Source organism: Sinohyriopsis cumingii, chromosome 17 (assembly GCF_028554795.1).
Source record: "Sinohyriopsis cumingii isolate HCF-2022 chromosome 17, ASM2855479v2, whole genome shotgun sequence".
Taxonomy (NCBI): domain Eukaryota; kingdom Metazoa; phylum Mollusca; class Bivalvia; order Unionida; family Unionidae; genus Sinohyriopsis; species Sinohyriopsis cumingii.
The window spans coordinates 100,601,777-100,628,931 of NC_142977.1; the positions used below are offsets into that span (position 1 = coordinate 100,601,777).

At 35.4% G+C, this 27,155-nt stretch overlaps 1 protein-coding gene across 1 annotated transcript; it reads right to left on the reverse strand.

Moving 5' to 3' along the window:
• Positions 1 to 19,880: 19,880 nt before the first annotated feature.
• Positions 19,881 to 26,642, reverse strand: LOC149779547 (uncharacterized). Its single transcript, XM_089938648.1, has 3 exons — positions 25,774 to 26,642; positions 24,009 to 24,213; positions 19,881 to 22,377 (listed from the first exon to the last, which is right to left on the reverse strand). Exons 1-3 carry the CDS (start codon positions 26,530 to 26,532, stop codon positions 21,950 to 21,952), a joined length of 1,392 nt encoding a protein of 463 aa, XP_089794774.1. The 5' UTR covers positions 26,533 to 26,642; the 3' UTR covers positions 19,881 to 21,949.
• Positions 26,643 to 27,155: the final 513 nt, after the last annotated feature.

Below are 27,155 nucleotides of genomic sequence, written 5' to 3' on the forward strand. Positions count from 1 at the left end.
CGACCTATCCAGATTGCCTCAAAGAACAAAACTTAAGTACGGGCATTACTTACAAAAATATTATAAACTTCCTCACCGACATTGGGAAAAAAGGGGGGATTTAAACAAAACTGTATGACCCGCTAAACAATAAATAAATACCATTCAATTAATTACAACTAGGGGGCAGGCTAACAAACTAAATGTAATGAACAATAAGACCAGATGTCTTTGACATGTCTTAGCAACACGAGTATTCGGCAAAGATATCTGTCTTATCAAAATAGATTTAGCCTGAAAATAACATCACATAAATAACTCAATCCACAAGCTAGGATAATAATCAAAACAAAATAAGTCCAAACCTACCATAACTAGTAGACAGGTAACAAATTTAAAAGTAGGGAATAAATAAGAACAGATGTTTTTGACAAATCTTAGCAACCCGAATATTCGACAAAGATGTCTGTCTTATTAAAAGTACATTTATCTTGAAAATAAAATAACATCACATAAATAAAACAAAATAGGAATAATTATCATCACTAGTAGACAGGCTAATAAACTTAAAATTAGGGAATAAATAAGATCAGATGTCTTTAACATGTCTTAGCGACCCGAGTATTCGGCAATAATATCTGTCTTAATCAAATAGACTTAGCCTGAAATAAAATAACGACATATTAATAGCTTCATCCACAAAACTAGGAAAATAAATCAAACATAAAAATAGATTAGCAAGTACGTAGCCCAATCCTAAACCCACACATATAGAACAAATAAACTGCAATAACCCTTAATCAAATTTTGTTTTAAAAATTATTTTATTTTTTTCATTTAAGAAAATTAAAAAAAAAATAAAAAAAATAACCAGTTTAATTATTTTTCTAGGGCACCACAATCCTACAACATGAAATTAGGGACACTAACATCTTTTCCTACCGCAAGGTGACTGCAGATTATCTGTAATACAAGAAATGCAACTGCACTAAGGCAGAGCCTTTCCTCGAGGCACTAAAACAATTAGAACACCTAGATAAAACCACAAAAAAAAACTGAAGTATATAAGGTGGTCTAAAAGGCCGAAGACCATCAGGCCCCGCTGCACAAGGCGGCAAAGTCTATCAAGATAGGAAAACTTACTACAACCCCAAAATTAATACCTATAACGTGGTCCAAACCCCAATGACCATCAGGCCCGGCTGCACAATTCGGCAACTAAATACCTAGCGAAACTAGTTTGGACCCTAAACTTAAGAATATATATGGTGGTCCAAACCCCAAGGACCATCAGGCCCAGTTGCACAAAGCGGAGCATCATTAAGCCTAGGAAAGTTTAAATAACCATACACAAAAGGGTGAACCCAAACAAAGAACTACCCCACCCAAATCAGACTTAAAGTTAGAGTTTAAATAACCCTACAGACTATCACTAAGCGGTCACTGGTGCGGTACTATCTTTAATATAAACGGCACATAATATATCTCCAAAAATCCGTCAAGACGACAATTCATTAACCTTTTGGCAAGAGAGTAAAAAAAATTATACCATAGATAAACCAAGGTGTCTTCCTAGTGAGCAGGCTCCACCCTGACCGAACCTTCCTCCTCGCCACCGCCGGACATTAAATTAATAAACGTGCATATCACATATTAAATAATTGAAGGGAGAGGCACTTTTTCCTCTCTTCATGAACAATTAATTAACCCTCCACATGGGAATAAAAACCTAGGGGTCCCAATGTGACGTCATAGTGGCGACCAATCGCTACTGGCATCACATACTGCTTGGTTGACACCTAGCGCAGCTAATGCACACTGAATTTCTACCTTTAACTCGAGTGTGTGCTGTGTCTATCCCCCACTCGAGTATAGCCTTACATTCAGGTCGCTTGGGTCTATGAAGCCAGTCATATTGACCCAAGACCTGACGGCTTAATTAAATAGTGCCTTTTATGCACAGTATTGCCTGGGGGATAAGGCTCTAGTTCCTTCCCCCGGGATCAATTAAATAGTCCGCCTATGAACATTAACCAGACGTACATGCTCGTATGGGCGAAAACGTCTATAACTTAAATGATGATGATGAATAAAACCTGTGAATCCTGGAGTCCGACATCCTACTCTCCACCTACTCAGTTACCGCATCTCATCAAAGATATATCATGCATATGGATTATATATATATGTATATATGTATATATATATGTATATATATGTATGTATATGTATATATATATGTATATCTATGTATGTATATGTATATATATATATATATATATATATATATATATATATATATATATATATATAGATATATATATAGATATATATAGATATAGATATATATAGATATAGATATAGATATATAGATATAGATATATATATAGATATATATATATATAGATATAGATATAGATATATATAGATATATATATATAGATATATATATATATATATATATATATATATATATATATATATATATATATATATATATATATACTAAAACTATTGGTATATCAAATTGTGATACGCCCATGACGCAAAAAATACGCATAAATAAATATTCTTGAAAACTACGCGCTGTCGATTCTATGCCTACAGATCAATGATTAATTTCCACTCATTAATCGTTGATAACGTATGAAAATAACTATAAAAAGTGTTAATAATACCCGTTTTCTAAACGAATTTAATACGGTACAAACTTTCATTGCGATCCTTTCTGCTTTCCGTTCCCCCTCCCCTCTCATGCAGAAGGGACAAAATGAGCAGAAATCTGGAGTAAGAGACAAAAAGAATTTTGGCTGGATAAAAACCTTGAAACTGAACTTACACCAAATAACCTAGAAGAATAAGGTTCGTAGTAATGGTTGTGTACACTTTCCTTGGGATTTATGTAAAGTGTTAATATAATCAATGGTACAAAGCCAATAGCCTGTCGACAATATACGATACATTTCTTGGTTACAAGGCACACATACTGTAATGTATTCATTTATTTAATTGTTGTTGTTGTTGTTTCTTAAACCTATTAGAATATTCTAAAAATCGATTATTATTAGTTAAACATGAAAATGTCCAAAAGCCGAGCTTCTCTCTCTCTCTCTCTCTCTCTCTCTCTCTCAATCTATGAAAAGACTAGCGTAGATAATTTTCGCTTGTGTGATATGACGATGCCTCTGGACCTTTGAATGATTGTAGAAATAAAGTCAAACCGACCAAAGGAGAGAGAGAGAGAGAGAGAGAGAGAGAGAAAGAAAGAAAGAAAGAAAGAGAAAGAGAGAGATATCATTGATGTAGCGTACATACTATACATATATTCTGTAAAATCCATTTCAATATTTAAAAGTTAATTGTAAATTTTGAAAAAAGAAAAACAAATTCTTGTGCTCAGTGGCTGCTGATCTCTATTCATGGACGTCTTGTATACATATACATTCTGTATTCCGTGTCACTGATCAATAATGCTGCTAATACGATGTAATTATATGGATACTGATATGCTGTTATATAGTCTGTTATATAGTCTGCCATTAATGCTCAGTGCAGTTGCCAAGAAATGACAGCATAATTACTTCACATAAAATGCATCCAAATATCTTTTTGTTTCTCTGGACCCAATTTGGCATAATCAAAAGATATTAGCATTTCCTGAAAAAATTATGTCTGGAGGCGCCTAAGGCACCTCAAGCGCTGTTTTAATTTATTTGTATCTGCCTAACTTGGATAAATGTTTGATAACGAAATAGTTTATTTTAATGTCAGATCAATGGGGGGGGGAGTAGTGCGACATAAGTAACTTAGAGTCATTAAAATTTAGCAACACAAACACATATACATTCTCTCTCTCTCTCTCTCTCTCTCTCTCTCTCTCTCTCTCTCTCTCATTACAAACATACATTTAGGGCATCTGGTGGACCTATTTCTGCTATTGTCTCCAATAACCACCCTCAATGTTTTTATTGTAGCTAGGACTGGATTTATCGAGCAATGTATATATCACTACGTATATTTTCTATCTACCTTTCCATGTGTATAATCTACATTCATCTTGCTCTTTTTTCATTTTCACAACAATGCGCATAATCTCTGGAACACTGCGTCCTACTCTTTTACCATGGCTGCCAGTACTCAGCAATATTCCTCCTCCACATCTGCGACGCCATGAAGCAACCACAAAAATGTTGGATAAGGTATATGCCAGTGAAAAACTTCCACTGTACATGAGCATCACCTCACATCCAGAGGTCAGCTACTCTTTTACCATGGCTGCCAGTACTCAGCAATATTCCTCCTCCACATCTGCGACGCCATGAAGCAACCACAAAAATGTTGGATAAGGTATATGCCAGTGAAAAACTTCCACTGTACATGAGCATCACCTCACATCCAGAGGTCAGCTATTTCGGCGTGGAGTGTTGAGTGGTCTTCAACAGATGTTTTAAACCATTCCCTTGTAGCTGAGCCATTTGTCTGCCCTCCTGGCTTCAACCTTCCACGTCATATGTGGACCACACTGAACCGCTTTCGGACAGGACAGGGTCGTTGTGCAGTCAACCTTGTCCGATGGGGCCAGGCCGCTAATTCTTCCTGTTGCTGTGGAGCTCTTCAGACTATGCCACACATTGTAAACAACTGACCACTGACAAAGTTCCCCTGTGGACTGCAGGCTCAGCAAGTTGCTGATGATGACGTTAAATGGCTGAGCACGCACAGCTCACGATTATATAATATATTCATTTTTTCTATGAACTCTGACACGTGTAACGTTCGTTTACAGTTGATACGCAAGTTCTTAAATTACTCTGATCTCTCTGAGACAGATTCGAAATGTTTTGTGCTCATTAGCTTCCATTCCATGGGATAATGGGATACTACTGAGCTATTCGATCTTTATCGATCAAAGTGCCAAAGAAATGAACACATTGGAAAATATGTCAGTTTTACGATTTTCAAATATTACCATTCATAACATTCATATTTAATGTTACCTCGACAATGAAAACTTTCTTCGTAATAATCAGCAGTTGGGGGTGGATGATGGTAATGATATCAATTATCTTGTTGTAGCGTTTGGTAGGGTTGGGGAGGGTTGCTCCCAATATATTATTTAAATTACCACAGAAGTCCCACCCGGGGCTCGATTTTGTAGGGAGTGAAATTAGTGATAGAGAGATTTAAGGCTCCGAGCCCCCAGTCAGCATTGCCGACAGTTAAATTATTGAGAATACAAAAAGTGAAATTCAAAAGAATAACAATTTAATACAATTCAATGTTCAAATGATAATAATTTCCCAATCACTCTTCTTCCTCTCGACCAAGTTATAGCCTATTACATCCTTTGATTTATAGTGTGAGATCGCTTTTCCACCTGTCATTGTTTCCTACACATCTGTATCTCTCCTTTCCCGCCAGTTTCTTCTCTCCTAACGACTTCCCTCCTAAGTCCTTCCCCTAGACTGCTCCTTCTCCAATTCATCCTCCTCGACTCCTTTTCCTCCTCCTCCTTGACTCTGCTCTCCGACTAGACTTAGATTCACAATCGACTTCTCCACTAGTCTCTATTCCGTCTTTCTCCTAGATACTCGGGACTAAGCCACACCGGAAGTCTGTCCCCTAAAAGCTTCCTTTACGAAGCTTTGTGTTTCCTTAGAATTTCCTAAGTTTTTCCGCCAATTTATGAGTGGCTCTCCCGGAGTTATTGCTTTAACTTTCCAGCTTATATACATGGCTTCTAACTAATTCCTTTGTTCTTGACTTACGTAATCTCGGGTAGGCAACGTCACACTTGTTGTCTTGTTTTATGCACTGAATGAATCCAAGATCGAACAAAAGGAGTAGTCATTGATAAAGGAAAACTAAAGAATGTTTCAAAAATTCATTCTTTACATGCTCAAATAGAATCATGTGCTGAATAGTTGCAGAGGTATTTGATTTGAAGTACAAAAACTAAAATACGACTTCTCTGCGTCTTGCTTTCACTGACACTAGCAAATCTTGCATCACGGATGATATCACTAGCTGAATAACTGGGAAAAGTTCATATCCGAGGCTCGGTCCGATGACGATTGAAATGTTTCTGGCGGGATATTGTTGAAGCTCGAACAGTATCGCTTCCATAATTTTGGGATTTGACGATAAAATTCTGCCTCATCCTTGGGCACAAACTTCATAGGTGTATACTGAAAGGTAGTTAATAAACTGGTTAGTGTTGCCGTCTATTAACTTGCTTTTCCAATAATTTAAATGTCACAAATTATTTCTGTTTTATTAGTGAAGTAACAAAATATGCCACATACCGATCTTTTAATATGTGAGCATGTATCAACCGTAACCAACCAAGATCTGCGTGATTAGCAACATACGTAATCTCTAAACTATATCCCGAAGAACTACAATCCGGAATCTTGCCATAACCAGTTATAAGATCAATTATATATTTTTCATTTAATTTCCAGAAATTTAGAAAGAGTATAAAATGTTGGAAAAATACGATAAACACAGAGGAGCAAAAGAACTATTGTTTAAATTAATTTTAACCGAGAGTGGAATTTGTCAACCAGCTATTGCATAACGCAGATTCCAATCGACCCTTAACAAATTTCGCTGTCAGCAAAGTTTTCAGTCGTTACATAATGAAGTGTCTGCTAAGGACCATGCCTAAACCGAGTAAAACAAAAAAAGGGTTGGTATAAAATGTGTAGATTCAATTCTTTATGACTTCCACCTTTTTGTAAATACAATTGTTATTAAATTTTCTAAAACATTCTTGAGACGTTTTTGAATCTCTGAATTGTTTTCTGCTTAAGGGAGTTACACAAAACCTGCTTACAATTTGCTTTCCTCCTAATAATCAAAGTGATATTAAAGGGTTAATCACTCATCAATAGTTGTTACATCGATTAATTACTGACTCGACAGTCCCCTGATGGACAGAATTAGAATTATTTTTTTTATACAATTAAACCCTTTATACACACACATACACACACGCGCACACGCCCCAACCCACATACACACCAACACACACCCACTCACTCACACCCAGCACACATACTCACACTCACATACACACACACTTACATAAAATTAAAGGTTGATCCCAAAGGTTACTTCTCATCTGTTAAAAGTCTGTGGTATTATACTAATTAACAAATAGAAGCAAAACCAACAAATTTATTACAATTAATAAATAATTTAGTTTGTTTAAGCTACAATGTGAAAAATTAAGAGTAACTTACAGTATTGTGAATTAAGTCTCAAATAATCCTCAATGTTCTATCACAAGTCTAAAAGTTTAGAATCTTCTAAAAGAATTCCAATATTGAATGTGCTGATGTCCCAATAATCTTGATGTATCACAATGATATAGTCCGTAGTGTCTTTGAATGAATTCACAATAATCCCAGGTAGTGTTTAAGTCCCAAAAGTCACTGAGCTCTTTGTAAGTCGAATGAGTAATAAACGATTCCTCTCAAATTTTCTGAACACAACAGTAAATGATTTCACAGACTGAACTATAAACATGAATCAATGATTGTTTAATCATACTATATATTATTTAATTTCAAATGGAAAGATTCCACTATTTCATAAAGACTGTCAGGTCTTAAACTTAAATTCAAATGAGCGAATTTAAAACAAATGACAATAGTCAGGTATACTCAACCCTTAGTCAAGATAATAATCATATAGGCCATAACTATGCCTTCAATCACGGACAAAGGTCAAGCACACAATATAAACCAAATAGACATAACATCTCTAAGCTCAAACGTGGCTGAGAAACGACAGCTAGACAATTCCAGTTCTAGATAATCTAAAAAAAAATTATTATATCAGGGATTATCACAGCCTATAGTTCGAATACTTCGATTGGGATTGATGACGACTTGAAGACGATTTTGGAATGCTTGCTATGCCGTTGGTAACAATGATGCAGTTATCAACGATTCTATTTTAAAGAATATTTTCTAACAGCATCATGGCAAGAAATTTTTTCATCAAAACATGATTTTTTTTCTCAGTATAATTATTTTGCAATTTACGTGTCGACTGATGCGTGCATAGAGTGATTATAGAAACAAATGAAAATTGCTTTAGGACTACCCATTCCATATTTCACCTTTTCAAGAGCTGTCAGTCATTCAAGAATGGAAAAAAAGAAGTAGTGTAGAAAAAGTCTGTTTCTTAGCTAACATGTATGAGAATAGTTTCAAATGTAAATTATTGTAATGTACCCAACATGTACAAGGAGATACACGTGTGTACATGACTATTACTTGTCAATTACACTGGTCAACAGTGAAATCATTACTGACTTGAAAAGGCCCTAATCTGTAGTATTTTGGTGTGCCGAACACGAATATAACCGTGAAAAATTTGTATTGGCTCTCGTTTTGAAGATATTCATATACCTCATTTTCTATGTTTCACTGTGTAAATTTCTCCAGTAGGACTGCAGCAACATCCGGAATAATGATGTAACATTGCATAATACCATCATGCTCACATCATCCACAGTTGATTGCATCATTTTCTGATGCAATGCAATACTAATGCCATGCGGCTGCTGAAGTAAGTTGACGTCAGCAGTGTACTATACATGTGTAGGCCTATTATACTAATGCCAGGCGGCTGCTGAAGCTGACGTAAGCAGTGTACTATATAAAGCCCAATCAGATAGGTTCAGCATTTAAAATATTTTAGACGTTGTGCGAGACAGTTCAAGCTACTGTTACATAAAACTTATTATTTTATCCATTTACGTACAATAAAGAACAGTAATGCCTCAAAAGTGTGTTAATACCGCGGACAATTTTTGCTATATTTGTGGGGAAGTGACATTTGCCAACCAGAAGAAAAGTATCAATTCTCAAGTGAAGAAGGCATATCATCTTTACCTCGGATGCAAGGTTGGTGACCAAGACAAGCCTTGGGCTCCGCATATATGCTGTGCTACATGTACAACACAGCTTTCACAGTGGTTGAATTGCAAAAGGTCATCAATGCCGTTTGCAGTCCCAGTGGAGAGAGCCAAGCAACCACCTAAATGACTGTTACTTCTGCTTGGTTCCTCCTCTTTCCGGCGGAATAACGAAGCGAAAGAAGTCGAGAATAGTCTACCCAAACATTCCGTCTGCATTGAGACCAGTTCCACATGGTGAGGGACTTCCTATTCCAGAACCTCCAGCAGAATATTCTCTTGATTCATCTGACGAAGACAAAGGTGAGTCGACCTGTTCTTCTCCTGGTCCATCAGCATGCAGTGATCCAGATTTTCACTGTGGTGCATCATCAACCCCACACAGAATAACACAGGAAGAACTAAATGACCTGATTCGTGATTTGGACTTATCAAAGAACAAGGCAGAATTGCTAGGATCAAGACTCCAACAATGGAATCTTCTAGAAGAAGATGTCACAATTACTGCATATCGAAAGCGCCACCAGCAATTGGAGCCTTTCTTCAGAAAGGAAAGTAATCTGATATTCTGTTCCGATATTGAGGGCCTCATGAATGCTTTAAAAATCACTCATGACCCACAAGAATGGAGACTATTTGTGGACTCTTCGAAACTGAGTCTCAAGGCTGTGCTTTTGCACAATGGAAACATTCTTCCATCTATTCCAGTAGCGTATGCTGTCCACATGAAAGAGACATACGATAACTTAAGGCAGCTACTGAATTCCATTGAGTATAACAAGTACAGCTGGCACCTCTGTGGTGATTTGAATGTAGTTGCCCTTTTAATGGGACTGCAGCAAGGATATACAAAATACATGTGTTTCTTATGCGAGTGGGATAGCCGAGCAAGGGAAATGCACTACATGAGGAAGGAATGGACTCACAGGCAGAATGTAGCCATTGGAGAGAAGAATATCCAACACCCAGCTCTGGTTGAGGCTCAGAAAATCTTGCTACCACCCCTTCACATCAAACTAGGTTTGATGAAGAACTTCGTGAAAGCCATTGACCGGACTTTGCCAGCATTCCGATACCTGCATGAAAAATTCCCTCGACTCAGCGAAGCAAAGATTAAAGAGGGAGTTTTTGTGGGTCCTCAGATTCGAGAGCTTTTCAAAGATGACCGGTTCAACAACTTGCTGGAAGGTGACGCGAAACAAGCATGGAATGCTTTTCGCCTAGTTTCTACAAACTTCCTCGGAAATGTTAGGGCAGAAAACTATAAGGAACTAGTAGAAGACATGTTGATGAAGTATAAGAAACTTGGCTGCAATATGTCTCTAAAGATTCACTTCCTTCATTCCCATTTGGATTTCTTTCCTAGCAACTGTGGTATTGTTAGTGATGAACACGGCGAACGTTTTCATCAAGATATCGCAACAATGGAACAAAGATACCAGGGAAAATGGTCCACTACAATGCTGGCTGACTACTGCTGGACACTCCTCAGAGATGCTCCCGAACAGCTGTACAAGAGACAGGCGAAGAAATCTAAGATGTAGTCAATGACTTGATTTTTTATAGGTAGGCTATTACAGTCGACCTTTTACTATTGGAATGCATTTCGTTATGTAAACATTAATTTCTTGCAGATTACAAAAAAACTAGAGCCAATTTTGCAATTTGACTGTCATATTCGTGTTCAGCACATAAAAATTGATAAGAATTGACTAATTTTATTTCAGTAACATGACTTTTGTAAAAATTTGTTGTCCAGTGTTATTATAACCTGTGTTGCTACAGATGTTAGTGTTTTGTTACGATCTAAAGTGATTAAATACAATAAGGCGCGTGTACATGTTCCAAATATATAAGCGTGTCATATACTTTTTAAGTAAACTTTGTATACAAGATTAGATAACAGCCCTTGTTCAAAGCAAGCCACAAACTGAATCTGCCCTTGAGGCAATTTGTCGATCGCGAAAGCCATCCTAGCATTCCTGACAAGACATGCCGTCATTAAATGAAAACGTACTGAACATATGTTCATTGATTGCTCTAAGGTATATTTTATTGAATTGTTAGTCTGCAATAACTGCACATTTTCGCAATGTGTTGCATCTTTATTTGCTCCAAGATTTGTGTATGTTACATTAGGTGTGATTAGCTGCGTCTAAAGCAGTTTGGAATTACTATCAGAGAATACATGGATTGTACTGCAGTAAAGTCTGCTATAATCAACATAGCTAGCCTTTTTCAGAACTCGATAGTGAGATTTCGCATATTTGACTTAAGGTTCAGTGTGTATATAAGCTAATATTTGCACTGAATTTCGATCTGGATCGTGTTCGGCAAGGTTTGAGCTGCGATTATTTGGCCGAGAGGAAATAACACAATCACTGAAGTACTAAATTCGAAATTAAATGAATCTTCCCGATGCACGTGCTCTGGATTTGGAAAGCTATCTAGAGGGGATAAGATTTGTGTCAGGGACGAAGCTTTCAGTTCTCTGGTACAAATAAATATAGTTTAAAAAAGAAACCAATGGTTTTATATGTCTGGTTTCTTAAGTCAAGTATTATTTAAAAAGAAGTTACAATAATAAATTTGCGAGAAAAATGACAAACTATACCATCAAGTAATCCACAAGGATAAGGCATTACACCGATAGAGCTAACTGTGCCTATTTAACCATACAGGGAAAGAATGCTCTGTACTGAATATTTCACAGATGGCAATGATAGCTGAATGCATACAGTGGGTGGGGGTGGGTGGGGGGTGACACTTCTTGCTTGATTTAAGACAAAGAGGTCCCTAGCGGCCGAGTGGTCGAGAGATCTAATGTGCTCACCTTTACAAAACATTGAAAAGAAAGTAGGAAAAAAAGAAAACTGGTAAATGAAATACTTGACGATCATTTTAGCTAATCGTTTGCCATGTAAAGTGAACTACTTTAACCAATATTGAGGTTTCAAATATTGAAGAAGGAAAGAACCATCAGTTGTGAGGTATCATAAATGAAAAATGACAATAAAGAGCTTGCGAGAGAGCTGAAGAAAGTAAATCATGTGGTCATGATAAAATACGCGCAGATCGTGTTATCCGAGAACATCGATCGATTAATTCAATTTTTTTTCTTCAAATGTACAATCGCATTAGCTCCATTGAAATTTATCCCAACTATTTTAATTATGTAATCGTTGCTGTAATTTTCAAAGGTGAAAATAAAGGTATGCTTCACGTGAATAAACTGTAGAGATATCTCAATCGTTCACTTTTTTCAAAAGGTATTTGAACAGACATACTCTTATTGGATAAAAAGAAGACTTGTATTGCACAGCATTTTAATATCAATGCAGTTTAATTACCGCAGCCTTTATTACAAAAGAGTGTGTGTGTGTGTATCTGTGTTTGTGTCTTTGTGAGTGTGCGTGATTTCAATTTTTAACATAGCTTTAGCAATTTTTTATCATATTGCTACGATGTCTGCGGCAGCTTATAGTGATGTCTAGCACTGGGGCATCATGCCCCACCTAGTCACATTATCCTGACACCAGGCCAACCAGTCCTAACACTAACATCGTAATGCTGAGAGCAAGCGAGGCAGCTGCTTGTATCATTTTTATGTCTTTGGTATGATTCGGCAGGGTTCGAACCAGCGACGTCCCGCATTCGAGGCGGACGAACTAACCATTTAGGCCACCAGAGCGGTGCATACTTAGGGAATATCCAAGTATTGAAAAGAATTCAAAAGTACTGGATGGCATGATGGCCTTTCCTCTACCAGATAATGCGAAGGCCTTCGATGCAGTATGGCATGGTGGCCTTTTCTATACTGGATGATGTGATGGCCTTCAATACAATATTGCATGGTGGCTTTTTCTATACTGAATAATGCGAATGATTTCACTACAGTAGAGTAAAATGAAATATGGGGAGATTGATTATTAATTTTTTTTTCGAGATGACAGGACCATAACTTTGCACTGCGGCCAGCGTTTAAAAACCATGCCAGGACTAGGTCAAGGAAGAACGCTTTCAGCGTGGCTTTTTTTCGTACTCAGGATAAACGCCCTAGTGTCGATATTGGAACAATCAAATTCTGGAATACAAGCTGGTACCTTAAATATCATATGTGTTCTACTAGCCAACGACAAGATCCATCTGTTCTCTTTATTTTATGGCATCCGTATTCTGCACCGAAACCCTAATAACCGTGAAGCTTATTGGAAACGCCGACTCAAAGCTAATAATTCAATGTTGTCATATTTTCAAAGGTAAGAATCCTACGAGAAAGTTCGTTCACTTTTCGAGATAATCTGATTCCTGTTGTTTGGTAAAGAACATATGTTGGGGTTACTCTTTCCTCAGACCTTTCTAAAACTGTTGCAGTTAACAATACGGATGAGAAAGGAAGGACAGCATTTCATTCCTGTGTATCTATAGTCATAGGATAGGATAGCATAAATCTAAATAACAGTGCTCAAAAAATCATGATAAAGATAATTGTACCGCTGTGATATATGTATGAAAATGGCGGTAAAATGTGACTCAGTCACAGATATATGACCTACATGTGTGTCGTAGAAACGTTGCAAGAAAAATTAAGGCCTTGATCACATAAGGAGATAACAATAAGAAGTTTTGGATTGTGGTCAGTTGAAGGATATTATATTAAACCAAATTAGATTTTGTTTTCTTCAATAAAATCTGAAGAGAATATGGTCCATTGACATCGACAATTGTATTCAACGGAAATATTCTTGATTTACTTACAAAAATGCTCAAGAACACTTCTTGTGATACAGATATATACAGCATTCATGTCAAATATCAGTCTAGAGGCTTTATACACTTATACGCGTGTCGAAACATATTTTGAACGCGGTATTGTAATGTACATTTAATTTATATTGTGTACCTGACGTTTGTCATGTTCGTGATTGAGGGTAGAGTTTTTGCCTACATGACATTTTCAATGTTTTTTAAAAAAAGATATTTACTAAATTTGAGTTCAAGGCCAAACCTTGTTTACGAGCTTAGAATGTTCTGGAAGAGAACATGTTTACAGTTTGGTGTAATTTGGAAAATGAACGTTTTCACCAGGGAACTCCATTGTGTCGTAGTTCAAGTGGAATATGTATATAAAGGATATTTGGTAAACAAGCATTCATTCCTGTTTCATATCAGCCTTTGGGAATCTATAATCAGAGTTTGCAGTTCTGTTCAGATATAATTCTAGAAAATTTATTTATTTAAATCATTCGTTGGAATTACTAAGTGCTCATAGACTAGATTATACACTACTTTTGGAGTATTTAAAACAACTGTAAAGACATTCTGGCTTATATCATTTTGGTACGTCAGGACGTTCATCTCTATTGGAATTGTGTCGTTTGAATTTTTCCTTTATATTCATAGGAACTTTACTTTAAATTGTTGGGTGTTCTTCCTTTCTGTCCCATATTTTCAGACATGGATCGTAACAGACTATTGAAACAAAAGCTCACAGAGAGATTGTGTACATCAAAACTGGAATCGCAATCCATACTGTTACATTATACAATTGTTTATATTGATCTTCAACCACTACGGTCTGGATGGTTGGATAATGTTTGCACGAAAAGACTTAGTTTTATGCAAACATTGTATATTTGATATTGTGTTCAGTTTCCTCTGAGGATGAGTATAATTGTAAACTTCTAAAGATTAGTTGCAGACTGAGTTAAGTATAGGCTTCTATTCTGCCAAAACCTGATTTCATGTTTTATGACTATTTAGTATATATATATATATATATATATATATATATATATATATATATATATATATATATATATATATATATATATATATATATATAATGAAATACTGAAGCATGGAAACTTTCAAGCTTTTTATTCCTGTACGAGTTAATGAGCAGCCAGTCGTGCATTGTCATTTCATTTAACATTTTGTAAACATTTTATGTTTTTTCTTTTAAGGGTCCAAGCAAACCATAATCTGTTACAGATGTATGGGGTGGGGTCCGTTTTCTAGAGCTAAAGCAAGTTGAACATAACAATCATTACAACGTAAAAAGTCCGAAAACGTAATCTGTCACTGATTATCTATTTAAAAATATCTAATGAAAATTAACAAATTTGCACAGCCAGAAGATCATTCACTCCTCGCATTAAATGTGCCAAAAAAGATATTTTGGCGAGGACTTGTTTTCAGTGTGACACAATTATTGAATTGACATCGATTTTCGGCAATAGAAAGCCTTCGATGACGATTTACGACAGGTCGTAAATCGCTATGCGTTTTCAAATTCGCATTTTTATTTTTCATTTTCTATTAATAGACAGCAGTCGGAACTACATTATTTCATGTCCAGTCACTTCCAGAGTTTATAACGCTACGACATACAGTCACCTTAGAGTGAGACGCCTCCTTTCGAAAGGATAATACTGTCATAAACCTATGATATGTGTTATTTGTATTTAAGCTTCCGTGTATCGCTTTTTTTAAATAGATTTTACTGATCATTTGTTGATGATAGGGTGTCGGTGTTCGGAAGATACTTCTCACCCGAGCAATTAGTCATTTTCTAGGAACAGATGTCTTGATGGACATCATTCATGAGACTTCATGGCAGCCTGGATCGTGTTCGTAAAATGGACCCTCTCAACTTCATTAACGTGGGACATTATTCGTATATTTTGTTATGTATATTCAATTTAATTATTTATTTGTTAGTTTTTAAATTTTTATGATTATATTACATGCTATTAAAATGTAACTTTATTTACTGGATTTGATATTGTCTACAATATAGTTCAGTTCTGACTGATTTGTATGAGGGGTTTTTTGACGTAAACAACTAATAATAGAGGCATTGTATCTAATGCTGACCTAGTTCCTGACCTTGTCTCAAAATCACTGGCAGTTTTGGTAAACAATTTTTTAAAACTCCTTTTTCATTCTTTTTCAGAGTAAGAATTGTCAAGTTGTGCCAAGGTTATACCTGGACTATGTGATAATATTAAAGTAACAAACTTCCATTTCTTCTGGAAGGTTGAACTCTTGACCACCATCCGGGAATCTGTTTTGCATCTTAAGTTAGCCTTATAACTAATGTTTTTGTTCTTTTTTGTTTTTTGTTTTTTTTTATATAGAAATAGTCAGTGAGCTTTAAACTTTTGACACGTTAAGTTGTGTTGTTGTGACCAGTTTGGGCTGAGATTTTATTTCTTCAAATTATTGGATTTCAAGTGATTATGTTCCCTGGAAATACTAAAGTGCTCTAAAATAATTATTGGAAAAGGACATTTATCAAAACTTTTACAGAATTCAAAAACTGGAATAATATTTTATGTGATTCAACAAGAGACTGTTGACACTGCAGCACTTCGCAGGTAAAAACAGACAACATCGTCTTCCATTTTGGATTTTGTCGAGATTCGAACTCAGTTTCATTCAGGACTTTTATTACTAGGACTTCTTTTTTTTTTTAAATTCTTGGATTGTTTTTGGGATTTGATTCGTAAAACCGCAAATTCTTTTCTTTCTCATTTTCCACTTGATATTCTAGAGAAATAAATTATTTGTTACATTTTACAAAGCTTGTTGCCATCACTTTTTTCCTGTTAGTTGTTGTAGGAGCCTAGACTCGTAACAAGTTTTAGGTACATGTGTGAAGTAACTTGAAATATGAACCATTCTATATATTGGGTGTTTGGATCATGTTTTTTATTGCATGAATTACGAATATAAAGGTAGATAGGTTTGATGGTGAATCGCACACATTTGAAATAAGAAACAATGCAAGTGTGAAATTATTAGTTTCGTGATGTGCGGCCATCGGGTGATTAGAAAACCATTAATGCAGTATTTGCGCCTTTATGAACTTTCAGTTGATAAAGACTGTTGTTGTGAGGTCCCTGGAGATATGGGTAACCAATGGACTTCAAGCCAAGCTCACACAGGTGTTTGATTTGCTCGGTAGAAAGATCCTTCATTGTAACAATATCACTACCATAATGCTGTACATATGGTGCTAAAATGCCATCTGGAGAAAACCGTACGCTATGATAACTGCATCCCACTCAGTTATATTGTATTGTCTGCAATCTTCTCGTTGCAATGGGTTTAATGCCACACGTCAAGATTACCCCTAATACGTTGGAGGAAATGTCACAATATACAGATGCCGTCACAATGTAGCGCATCTAAACCACCTAACAGAGTCTGGTTATTTATCTTTCCTTTTTAATCGGATTTGAACTTATGATCAGATAAGATACGATAGATCCAGTCCATGAGCTTGTGTGCTAATGCGCGAAGACTATTGACTCAGGTTTTTTTGACGCTGCAGTCAAAACAGCATAATAAGTGCGATATATTTCTGAAAGATTATTAGCTGTTAGGAGCGTGTGAGATACACTTTGGTAATTATTGATGTCATATAGATGGTCTCATAACGCAATCATCACGTCATTTAGATATGTGCAGTTATCGTCGATTTTGCAAGAGCGGACATGAGTATGTCAGAACTTGGTCTCACACATCAAGAACTGAGTAAAAGATACCGTAACACTTTTGCAGCAAGAGGATGGCCTGTGGAATGCAGGTATATTCACAATTATAGATAAATAGCTACAGTGTCGGAGTAAAGTGGGAGCGCAGGAGGCATGTGTCCTGTGCCCCGTATTCATGGAGACCTCGGGTTTACCATGTATAAAAAACCAAAAAAACGTGTTTAAGTAAACCATGTATAGGTCAAATCCGTGTACTATTTATCCTAATATGACTAATAATTATTCACATATAAAGGACAGTTTAAGAACGGCTTTCAGGGAGTACCAGTAGATATATATATCTTAAGTTCCTTGTGACCCCCCAACGTCCTTATGCGTCTCTGGATAGGTAGATTAACGAGAACAATTGCAACATATTCTGAAATAATGAATTCATGTGCGCAGAAGCAGTGCTTGAGGAAAATTTAAATACAAGATCTAGATCACATGTCCGGACCATCGAGAACTGAATGGCCTTACTGAATAGTCTGCGACACAGCCTTGTTCAGTTGGATTAGCTTAATCGAACACATATTCAATGACAAACAAATAAATTATCTCTAGTGTAACCACGATATCCATTTATTTCATTACAGCCAAGAAAGCAGCAGTGTCAAATTTACATAAAACATTGCACAAAACCATAGAACAGAACAGTAATCACTCAAATCAGACAAAAGCCAGATGCAGGCTAAATGGTTTTCCAATGAAAACCCACTGGCTCCTGAAACGAATCATTGCTGCCATAGGCGAATAGGACAATAACATTGAATTGACGACGTTATGAAAATGGTATTGGCAGCTTGAATAAATTTCAATTATCAAATTTAGAGAGGGAGCTAAAAAAAAAAATAACATAATGTACATACTTGTATTTATCTGCCAAAATCATTGTTTGCGTAAATGTTAATCATTGACAAAATTCGAACCCACTAATTGGGAGTTCGACACTCTACACTTCAATCCCAGCAAAATGTTGAACACTTTTAACCATATTGCCATCGCAGCTCCTAAAATGTCGATCAAACAAACAAAAAATATTAAAAACAAAATTAGCTTTCAATTTGTGTAAAGATCGTCATTTTTGTATCCGTTTAAAGAATGTTTGAACATTTTGGGAAATAAGGGCGTTTTGGAAGATTTGGTCTTTTCCCACCGTAGAAACGAAATCATCTAACAAACTGAATGATTCAACCTTTTCTTTAATACATACATTTTAAGTAGCAGTGCACAATGCCCAAATTTTTATTTTATGTGATATATCGGTTGTTTGCAGCTATTGAACACACACACACACACACACACACTTAGTCTAAAGTGATGAATTCAGATATACAAGCCACGTGCGTCTGGGTCTATTCTTAACACACAGTCTTTACGATATCGGTACAGATTTTTGGCTGTGTGAGACAAAACGTAGGAGCGCGGTGACATTTCTTTTATACATTAACTAGTTTCATCGTCACATTCCGGATGAAGTGCCAATATATCGGCGTCTGTATATATCGTTGGCGACAAGATATTAAGGCTGTCGACTTCATAAAAATGGTAACAGATGACTGAAAAAGGAATTTTTAAACTATTTTTTAATGCTGACAAATATTAGACAGGTCTTTGCCACTTAACATACTAAACAAAGCCGTTCCTAAAACAGTTGCTTTATTCGAAATTTATTTACAAGAAGACGCGATTTTTGATATTCCATGGTGATGTCTCTCTCTCTCTCTCTCTCTCTCTGCACATGCACGTGTGTCTCCGAACGTGCCCTTTCTTTAGGTTTGTAGTTTTTTCTTTCCCCAAAGTATTCTGAAAAATAGCTGCATCATGCATTTCTCCATAGGCTTCTTTTGTATAAGATAGCTACGACAGTCTGGAAATTAGGGTATATCTTGCATAAATGAAGGCATGTTAAACATCTTACTGGAATTCATTTGTTCCAAGCGATCCAGGGGGTGGTTGGAGGGGGTGGATTTGATTCAGTCTTCTTCCTGTTAAACGTTATGTTGAAATTCATCAGTTGTATAGTGAAAAACGGAATCTTCCTCTCATATTCAAACGGTGTTGTCATCAACGAAAAGCCCCATCAAGAATTTTTTATTCGTGAGAGTGAAACATCCGGTTAGCCACCGAATTCACTGAAGATAGCCATTAACAACATAGGAATGTTTAAAAACAAAATAAAAGCCATAAAATAGACGCATTCATGATGATAAAGGTAAAATATCCTTTGTACTTGAAGAAACTATATACGATTAACCTTTTGTTTGTAACGTTTAAAAAAAGATTACTCTTTACAATATATATATATATATATATATATATATATATATATATATATATATATATATATATATATATATATATATATATATATATATATTTAAAAGTATGAATACATTTTTAACATCGTGTTTTCTACCTGGTTTTTTTTTTCTTCATAATTTCCTCAAGGTACATTGTGTACTAAATATTAGAAATTTGTTCCATTCACCCAAGTATTTGCTTCACTCTAGGAACACTTTTAGTAAATGAAGTTAGTGCAACACCCTGTCTATATACAGTAACTGAAAAAAATCTCTAGCGACCGAGAGAACTGTACGGAAACGAAAAATGCGAACGGATCGGCAAAAACGTAACTGAAAGCTGTACGAAGATGATACGGCACGATTAGCAAAATATTAGGGATAAGACGAAAACGATAAGAAATATTTTTAAATAATTTGCTAACATAAGGTACATCACTGCTGAAACAAATTATTGGGGAAACATCTTGTGAAAACAGTGCTGAATTTGTTCGCTGCTTTTTGATAGTGGTGATAAGGAAATTATTTCCTAAATAGCATACTAACCATTTTCTTATCAAGCAGGTCAGGAAAATATTATTTCATCACTTTATTTATAGCCAAATACTTTTAACAAAATTAATAATAATAATAATAATAATAATAATAATAATAATAATAATAATAATAATAATAAGTGTGTAGAGTAATGAATTGAGCATGGAACGGATTTATTTATACATTAGTGGTTACAAATGCCAAAGTAACCGTCAAAATGTATCAAAAAAATGGTCAAAAAGATTCCCAAACAAAATGACGATTGATAAAGGGTAAAAACAATACAGAAACACTGATAATAAAAATAACTCATCGAAACGAAAACTGTCAGCAAATTACGCAAATGGTACGTCGATACCAGAAGCTAAGATAATATGACGTTCTTTATAAGGTAGATTTTAAGGCAGTATGTTCACAGTGTATGTCATGTCCCCATATTATTCTTCAATGTTTATTTAATTAAATTGCTTTCATCCAATCAAATGACCAGAACATGACATGCAAAAGCCGCTAGGGAGGGTGTATGTGCTTGATTCTTCGTTACTTAGTAGTCTGAAACCTACAACAATCGGTTTTAATCATTTTTTATTATACATTCTCTTCTCCGTACTTAATTTCTTACTTCCTCCTTTTTGGTAAGGATCGGTAATTTATTTTAACTTTCTCGTTTATTTTATACACCTCTTACAGAATTTCGACAACTTCGTATTTGATTTTCTGTATTATAACACTTCATCCTTTTTTGGACGGCTTGTCTTCAATATTATTTTTTCCCCACTTTTTTGTATATTTATATTTTTTGGAACTCATCTTTAAATCGACACCATAAAACTAGTGTAGAGTTGCCATATAGTTTAACCCTAATAATACTTGCATGCCTATTTGTTTGTTTGTTTCATACTTGTAAATACATTTGATTACGTTATGAATCTTTTATGATTAGAATGAATTTGAAGAAGAAAAAACGCTAATATTTACAACGAATATGTTATTTATGTTGATATAGATTCATTTTAATATTGATATTAAATTTTAGGACATACTTTTCTTTGCTATTTCTTATCAAACTATAATTCCTTCAGTATAGGTCTACAAAGGATTTTAGTATTTGAAGATACCAAAATAGTAACAAACCTTTATGCAGTGAATTTCTTCTCAGTCATTTTAGGAGAAATAAATTCAAAATAAATCGTATCGACCATCTTTTGTGTTTTCAGCAGAAGATTTAGCGTTGCTTCAACATAAAAGCTAATCGGTTTGTTTGATTCGTTTTGAGCTGTCTTTCCAAAAATATGCTTCAATAATCACATAGCTAAATCAGTCTCTATTTCTACAATTTCAATAATCCTGCAACAGTAAAACTTTAGGTCAAAACGTTTAGTCAATCCAATCCAAAATGGAACTTTGAATAGCCCGGTACTATAAATACCAGTCAGTTATGAAGATTAGCACCGACTTCAAAGACTTGTCGTTTTATTTATCACTGTTTCTTTCTACATTCCGTAATCTCGTGAAATACACTGCATGTCTGTAAGAACCAAACTACAGTGTACCTTGACGCGTGCGTTTGAAATCTTTTCATTAAAAATAGGATATTTTTTGTGTGTCTTTTTGCACAATATCAGACTAATCCCTAAATGAGTCACAATGACTGATCACATATTACTCTCCGCTAACAGACCCTCAAAGCCAGACTCCAGAGAGTCGTCTGTTGTATTGCCTTCTGATTCCGTCGAGGCCACTGAAGAGTCCGTCAAGTACACTTTCCTTAGGGACGAACACACTTCTGCCTCATGAACGAAGAATTCATCAGACCTGTCTGATCTTGGAAGCGACTGTGAATCAGCATTGGCAGCGCTCAAGTCCATATTTTCATTTAGATAATTACTTCTTTGACAAATGAGCATTTCCTCTTCAGGATTAGACACTTCCGGTTGTGAGTAACGATCGTCGTAGGCCATGTTTTCTACTCCGGTGGAACAGATTTGCGATGAAGCAGGCACGATGTTTGGCGGTATTTCATTGTGTCTGTCGCACGTTTCAGAACCATTCGATCCGGTCATCGTATATTCCATTGAAACGGCTGAGGAGAATATAAAAGGAAGAGAAAAGAGATGAAAACCTTCGTTATAAGCTAAAGCTTATAAAAAGTTTTACTTAAAAAAGTAGTAAATCAGTTATGGCTTCAACGTCTTTGGTTAGTCATTTACTATGTTTCCGTCATATGCAGGCTAATAAACATAAATAACAAGAACAAGTACAAAATAAGTAATGTACATAGTGGACATTACAATAACTTGAAGGGAGAAATATCATTTGTTATGGAAAATAAATTAATAGATGCTGAAGTCCGTTTGACCGGACTTGAATTTCGAGGGCAAACTCTTCATTATTAACCACTTATTACTATATTAATTTACAGCACTGTTAGAAACAAATCATCGTGGCATTTTTATATTTGTTATGCAGGTCAGGTTCATCATGCATCAAGTTTTGTTTTTAAGAAAAAGACGAGTGGGTACCAATAAAGCTGAAGTTTTGGAAGGACAAACCTAAGTTAAATAACTGGATATAATTCAACCGATGAAAGCCACAATCACATAATGATATGTTTTACATATAGAAATCAAGAACTAGCTTCCGTCTAATAGTTATCGACAAGAGATTGTATATACAGAGTATCGACAGAGTTTGCATGATTATGGGAAAAAGCGGTCAATATGACTACCCTAGCAAGCTGATATCTCGATCATGTGACTCAAAACTCAATAAATCCATGTGTCAAAGTCTTAAGTGCGTTCTTTCTGTTAATATATCAACCCTGATTTTATTATCAATTTACATGCAACATGCATAGGACTAGAAAGGTTTACTGCAACGTGCAGACCATCCTTTCAGGTGTTTCAATCATAATTTTATTTATGAAATCCACAACTTTCAAATTCTTTACACCATTTCGGGCTTCCGAATTGCCAGAAGAACTGGGTATTTTCGACATTTTAGATGACCCCGCGCTTTCTTCCTAATATAACATTCCGATAATTATTTGTCAATTGATTGCGGATATGTGCGGATCTCATCGATGATTGGAATTGGTTATACGGACTACAGCGTAATTACCTTTACACTCCTGGCACACGATAAGACAATTTTCATGTTTTTTTGCAACGATTTCGTCTTAACCCAGACAAACTGTCTGTTATACTACCTTGAAAAATGCTCTAATTAATTGATGACAATTATCCCAAGAGTTAAACATGGGTGTTTAAATAAAATTAAAATAACAACATGCAGAACAATATATATATATATATATATATATATATATATATATATATATATATATATATATATATATATATATACGATTTTTCCCTCTGACGACAGTAACTTACTTGTTTAGGGAAGCGTCTACAAACTTTCTTGTGATTTGTGAATGGATTTTGAATTATACAGCATTGAAAAAAGAGGACAGAAAAGACGACAAATACATTTAGCTTTCAATTTCTAGTTTAAAAATGAAAAAGACAATTAAAAGAAAAAATAAAGTAACTAGCAAGGCTTGATTAAGGTGCCCTTACCGTAATTACTATAATAGCAAACACAGTTACACCTACGAGGGAGAGAAAGTGTCAAGGTCATCACTAAGATACATTTTGTTTCTTCTGCGAATCGAAATAATTATTTCAAATACACGTTACTTACAATACTTACAAGGAACCGTTCCAAATTTTTTCCTTGTGCAACTAAATGTATTTTTCATGCATTCTGTTAGCTTCTTGTAGCCTGCTCTATAGGTTCTGTCCGTCAGTCCGTACAGCAGTGGGTTCACAAGTCCTGTCAGCGTTGTACCAATGAGGGAAAAGGAAACGGCGGTTTCACTGATTTGTAAATCCAGCTTCTTCAAGGTAATCAACACCTGCATCAGAAAATAGTTTCTATAAATGAGCACATTTTGCAATGACATAAATTTATTAATGAAACCAAGGTAAAGTTTCAATTAGTGTCCCCTTCCTCCTTCCATGCGTGAGACTAGGAGAACTAGGGAAAACATATAGTCATCTGATATTTAATTTATATACCTAATTTGGAATGGAAAGTTAGTTTTCGTTCAGAAAAAATACAAATGTACTAGAGTGCATGCTACAACACAAACTCCGCGTTCCCCATGCTATGCATGTATCGAACCATGAATGTCGTCATTGTTTTTACATTCCTAAATTATACGTCAATGAACTACGATTCGTCCTTTCCAACGTTACCTACAAAATACTTTAATTAATTTTTAAATAATACCAATCTGTTTTAAACAGAGATATATATACACATTTTAATTTATTAGCAATTTTATAATTTTGTAGACGAAATTCAACTTTCTGTTCAAGAGCTAAGGTAACCGAATAAAGTTTTGCAATCAATCAGGTGCAGATATAACGACAGAACATTTCGTCGCTCGATTGTTTCGTGATCAACTCGGTAAGAAATCGTAATTTTTATCTGGGCGAATAATTGATACGGAACATTGGTATCATGGAGTTTGCCATATTTATCTTATCGGTTGATAAGACTTCTAAAAATCCGATGAAATGATTAATCTGTATTCATTAACCAACCATCTGGAATGCCATTGCAGAAGTAACAACTTCCTTAAGTTGACACTTTGTTTTATTAGGATGTGGCAAAGAAGCGTAACTAAATGTTCTAGTTAACGCATTAAATTTATACTTGGTAAATATCAGTAAAGTAAATTTATAAAAGCAAATTTAGATAAGAGTTTTTACGTATCAAAATTAGAAGTTCATAAAAGGTTCCTTTCTTTCTATGAAACAGGTATCCAGACAGAAAGATTTGATACCGTCTATACTCGCTTGTAAGTCGAGTCGAATTGCAAACTGCACAGACTTGCCGTCGCAGAATACACCAGCAGATATGTGTCTATGGAGTTTTTAAAACAAGTATTCAATAGAATAAACACCATAGACCATGATCTGCAGGTGCATTATGCTCCGGCAGATCAGGGTGGAGCAGTTTGCAGTTGGACCATACTTATAAGCGAGTATATACAATATATATTTGTTGTTCTAGGGTTTAACGCCATTTTTCAGCACAAGGTAGGCTATGCATGGCGGCCAGTATAACTGGTGCAGGAAGAACCCTGGAAAACCCAGGGAAGAACCACCGACCCACAAGAAGCTACTGGCAGGCTTTCCCACGTACTTACGCAAAGCCGAGCCTTGGTACAATAGATATAAATATGCAGTTATATATATATATATATATATATATATATATATATATATATATATATATATATATATATATATATATATATATATATATATATATATATATATATATATAATTAATTTACATTTCGTTATGAAAATATGAAAATTCTGTATCCCAAGAGAAATGCCATATAAAACGTAACGTACGTAATAAGTTTTGTACCTCTCTCTCTCTCTCTCTCTCTCCTTACCAGTGATGGTACCCAGGTCAAGTAGAACACTGCCGCCATGCGGTAAGCTAATCTCGAGGAGTCGATATATGATCGCCTACACGAATCATCTGCAAATACTGTGTCCTGTTCTCCAGCCACCACACCGTTGTACATTATCCGTTTTACTTTCTTAATTTCTAAAAATATTCCTACCACGGCAAGAGCAACAATTACTAAATCTGTGTACCCAAAGACAAGGTAGACAATGAAATATATACCCTGCATGATACTGGTTGCATTATTAGAGATCCATAGATGACAGGTAAAGTTTGAAGGTTCGTCTGCAAGGGGTACCATTCCAAACTCTGGAAGGATGGCAATGAAAATGCTGATAAAAAGGGAGAGACTGATCAACAGCACCGTAGTTCTCGTTGACCAGGCTCTGATACTGGTGTGTCCTTTCGTAGCATACGATCCCTCTTGAAACCTATTAACACATAAAAGAGAGATAATGAACAGAGAAAAAAACTGAAAACATGTTGTAGATGACTGGAACATATCACAAAAAGCATATGCATTTCCAAAGGAACTCCTAAAATAGTATACTAGTCCCAGAGGCGCGGTGAGAAGAACCATTATGACTGTGAAGCAGCTCAAGGAAATAATCAGCTCATCAACTGCTGATCGTTCACTGCGTCGTTTATATTTACATCCGACATAAATAGGAAAGATGTTGACGATAATCATCGCAACTTCAATGATTATTGTTAAGAAACCAGACACATCCTTTGCGGTCATGACTTGAACTTGTTTATCCCACCATTTTTCCTCAGGATATGAATTTTCCTAGATACGCTGGATTGTAAATCAACACTAGACCACGACTACATTTGGAATGACAATAGCTGAGCTTGCATTATAACAGTGTCTCAATTATCACCACGTTGAGAATTTGTATAAAGCTTCATGAACCAAGCAAATGACTTCACTCAATCCCAGAACATTGATCTGTACACGAAGCAGAAGCCTTTAAGGAAAGCCAAGCACTCCTCGTTGACAATCTTTTCCATGAATAATTACCCTGTTATCGGCTGGTTTTGAAACAGGTCAATATCTCCTTATTTATAAGCAAAATAGGCAAAATTAAAAATATTTGGATAAGTCTTGCTTGATTAATCGCGTGATATCAGTGAACGTTAATGAATGATTATATTTAGTTCTTCTACATGGGGATGAATTAAGTATACAATGTAAGGGTTCCGCAATATAGATTATTCCATAAGCATTATATGTTAAAATGGAAATGTCCATACAGTGATATATTTACCGAAGTTCCATCTGGAGGTAGATATACTATCTGTACCTTCTATTTAAATTTGAATGACACAGTTGAAAGCTTACCTTTCCAAGCATACACACTC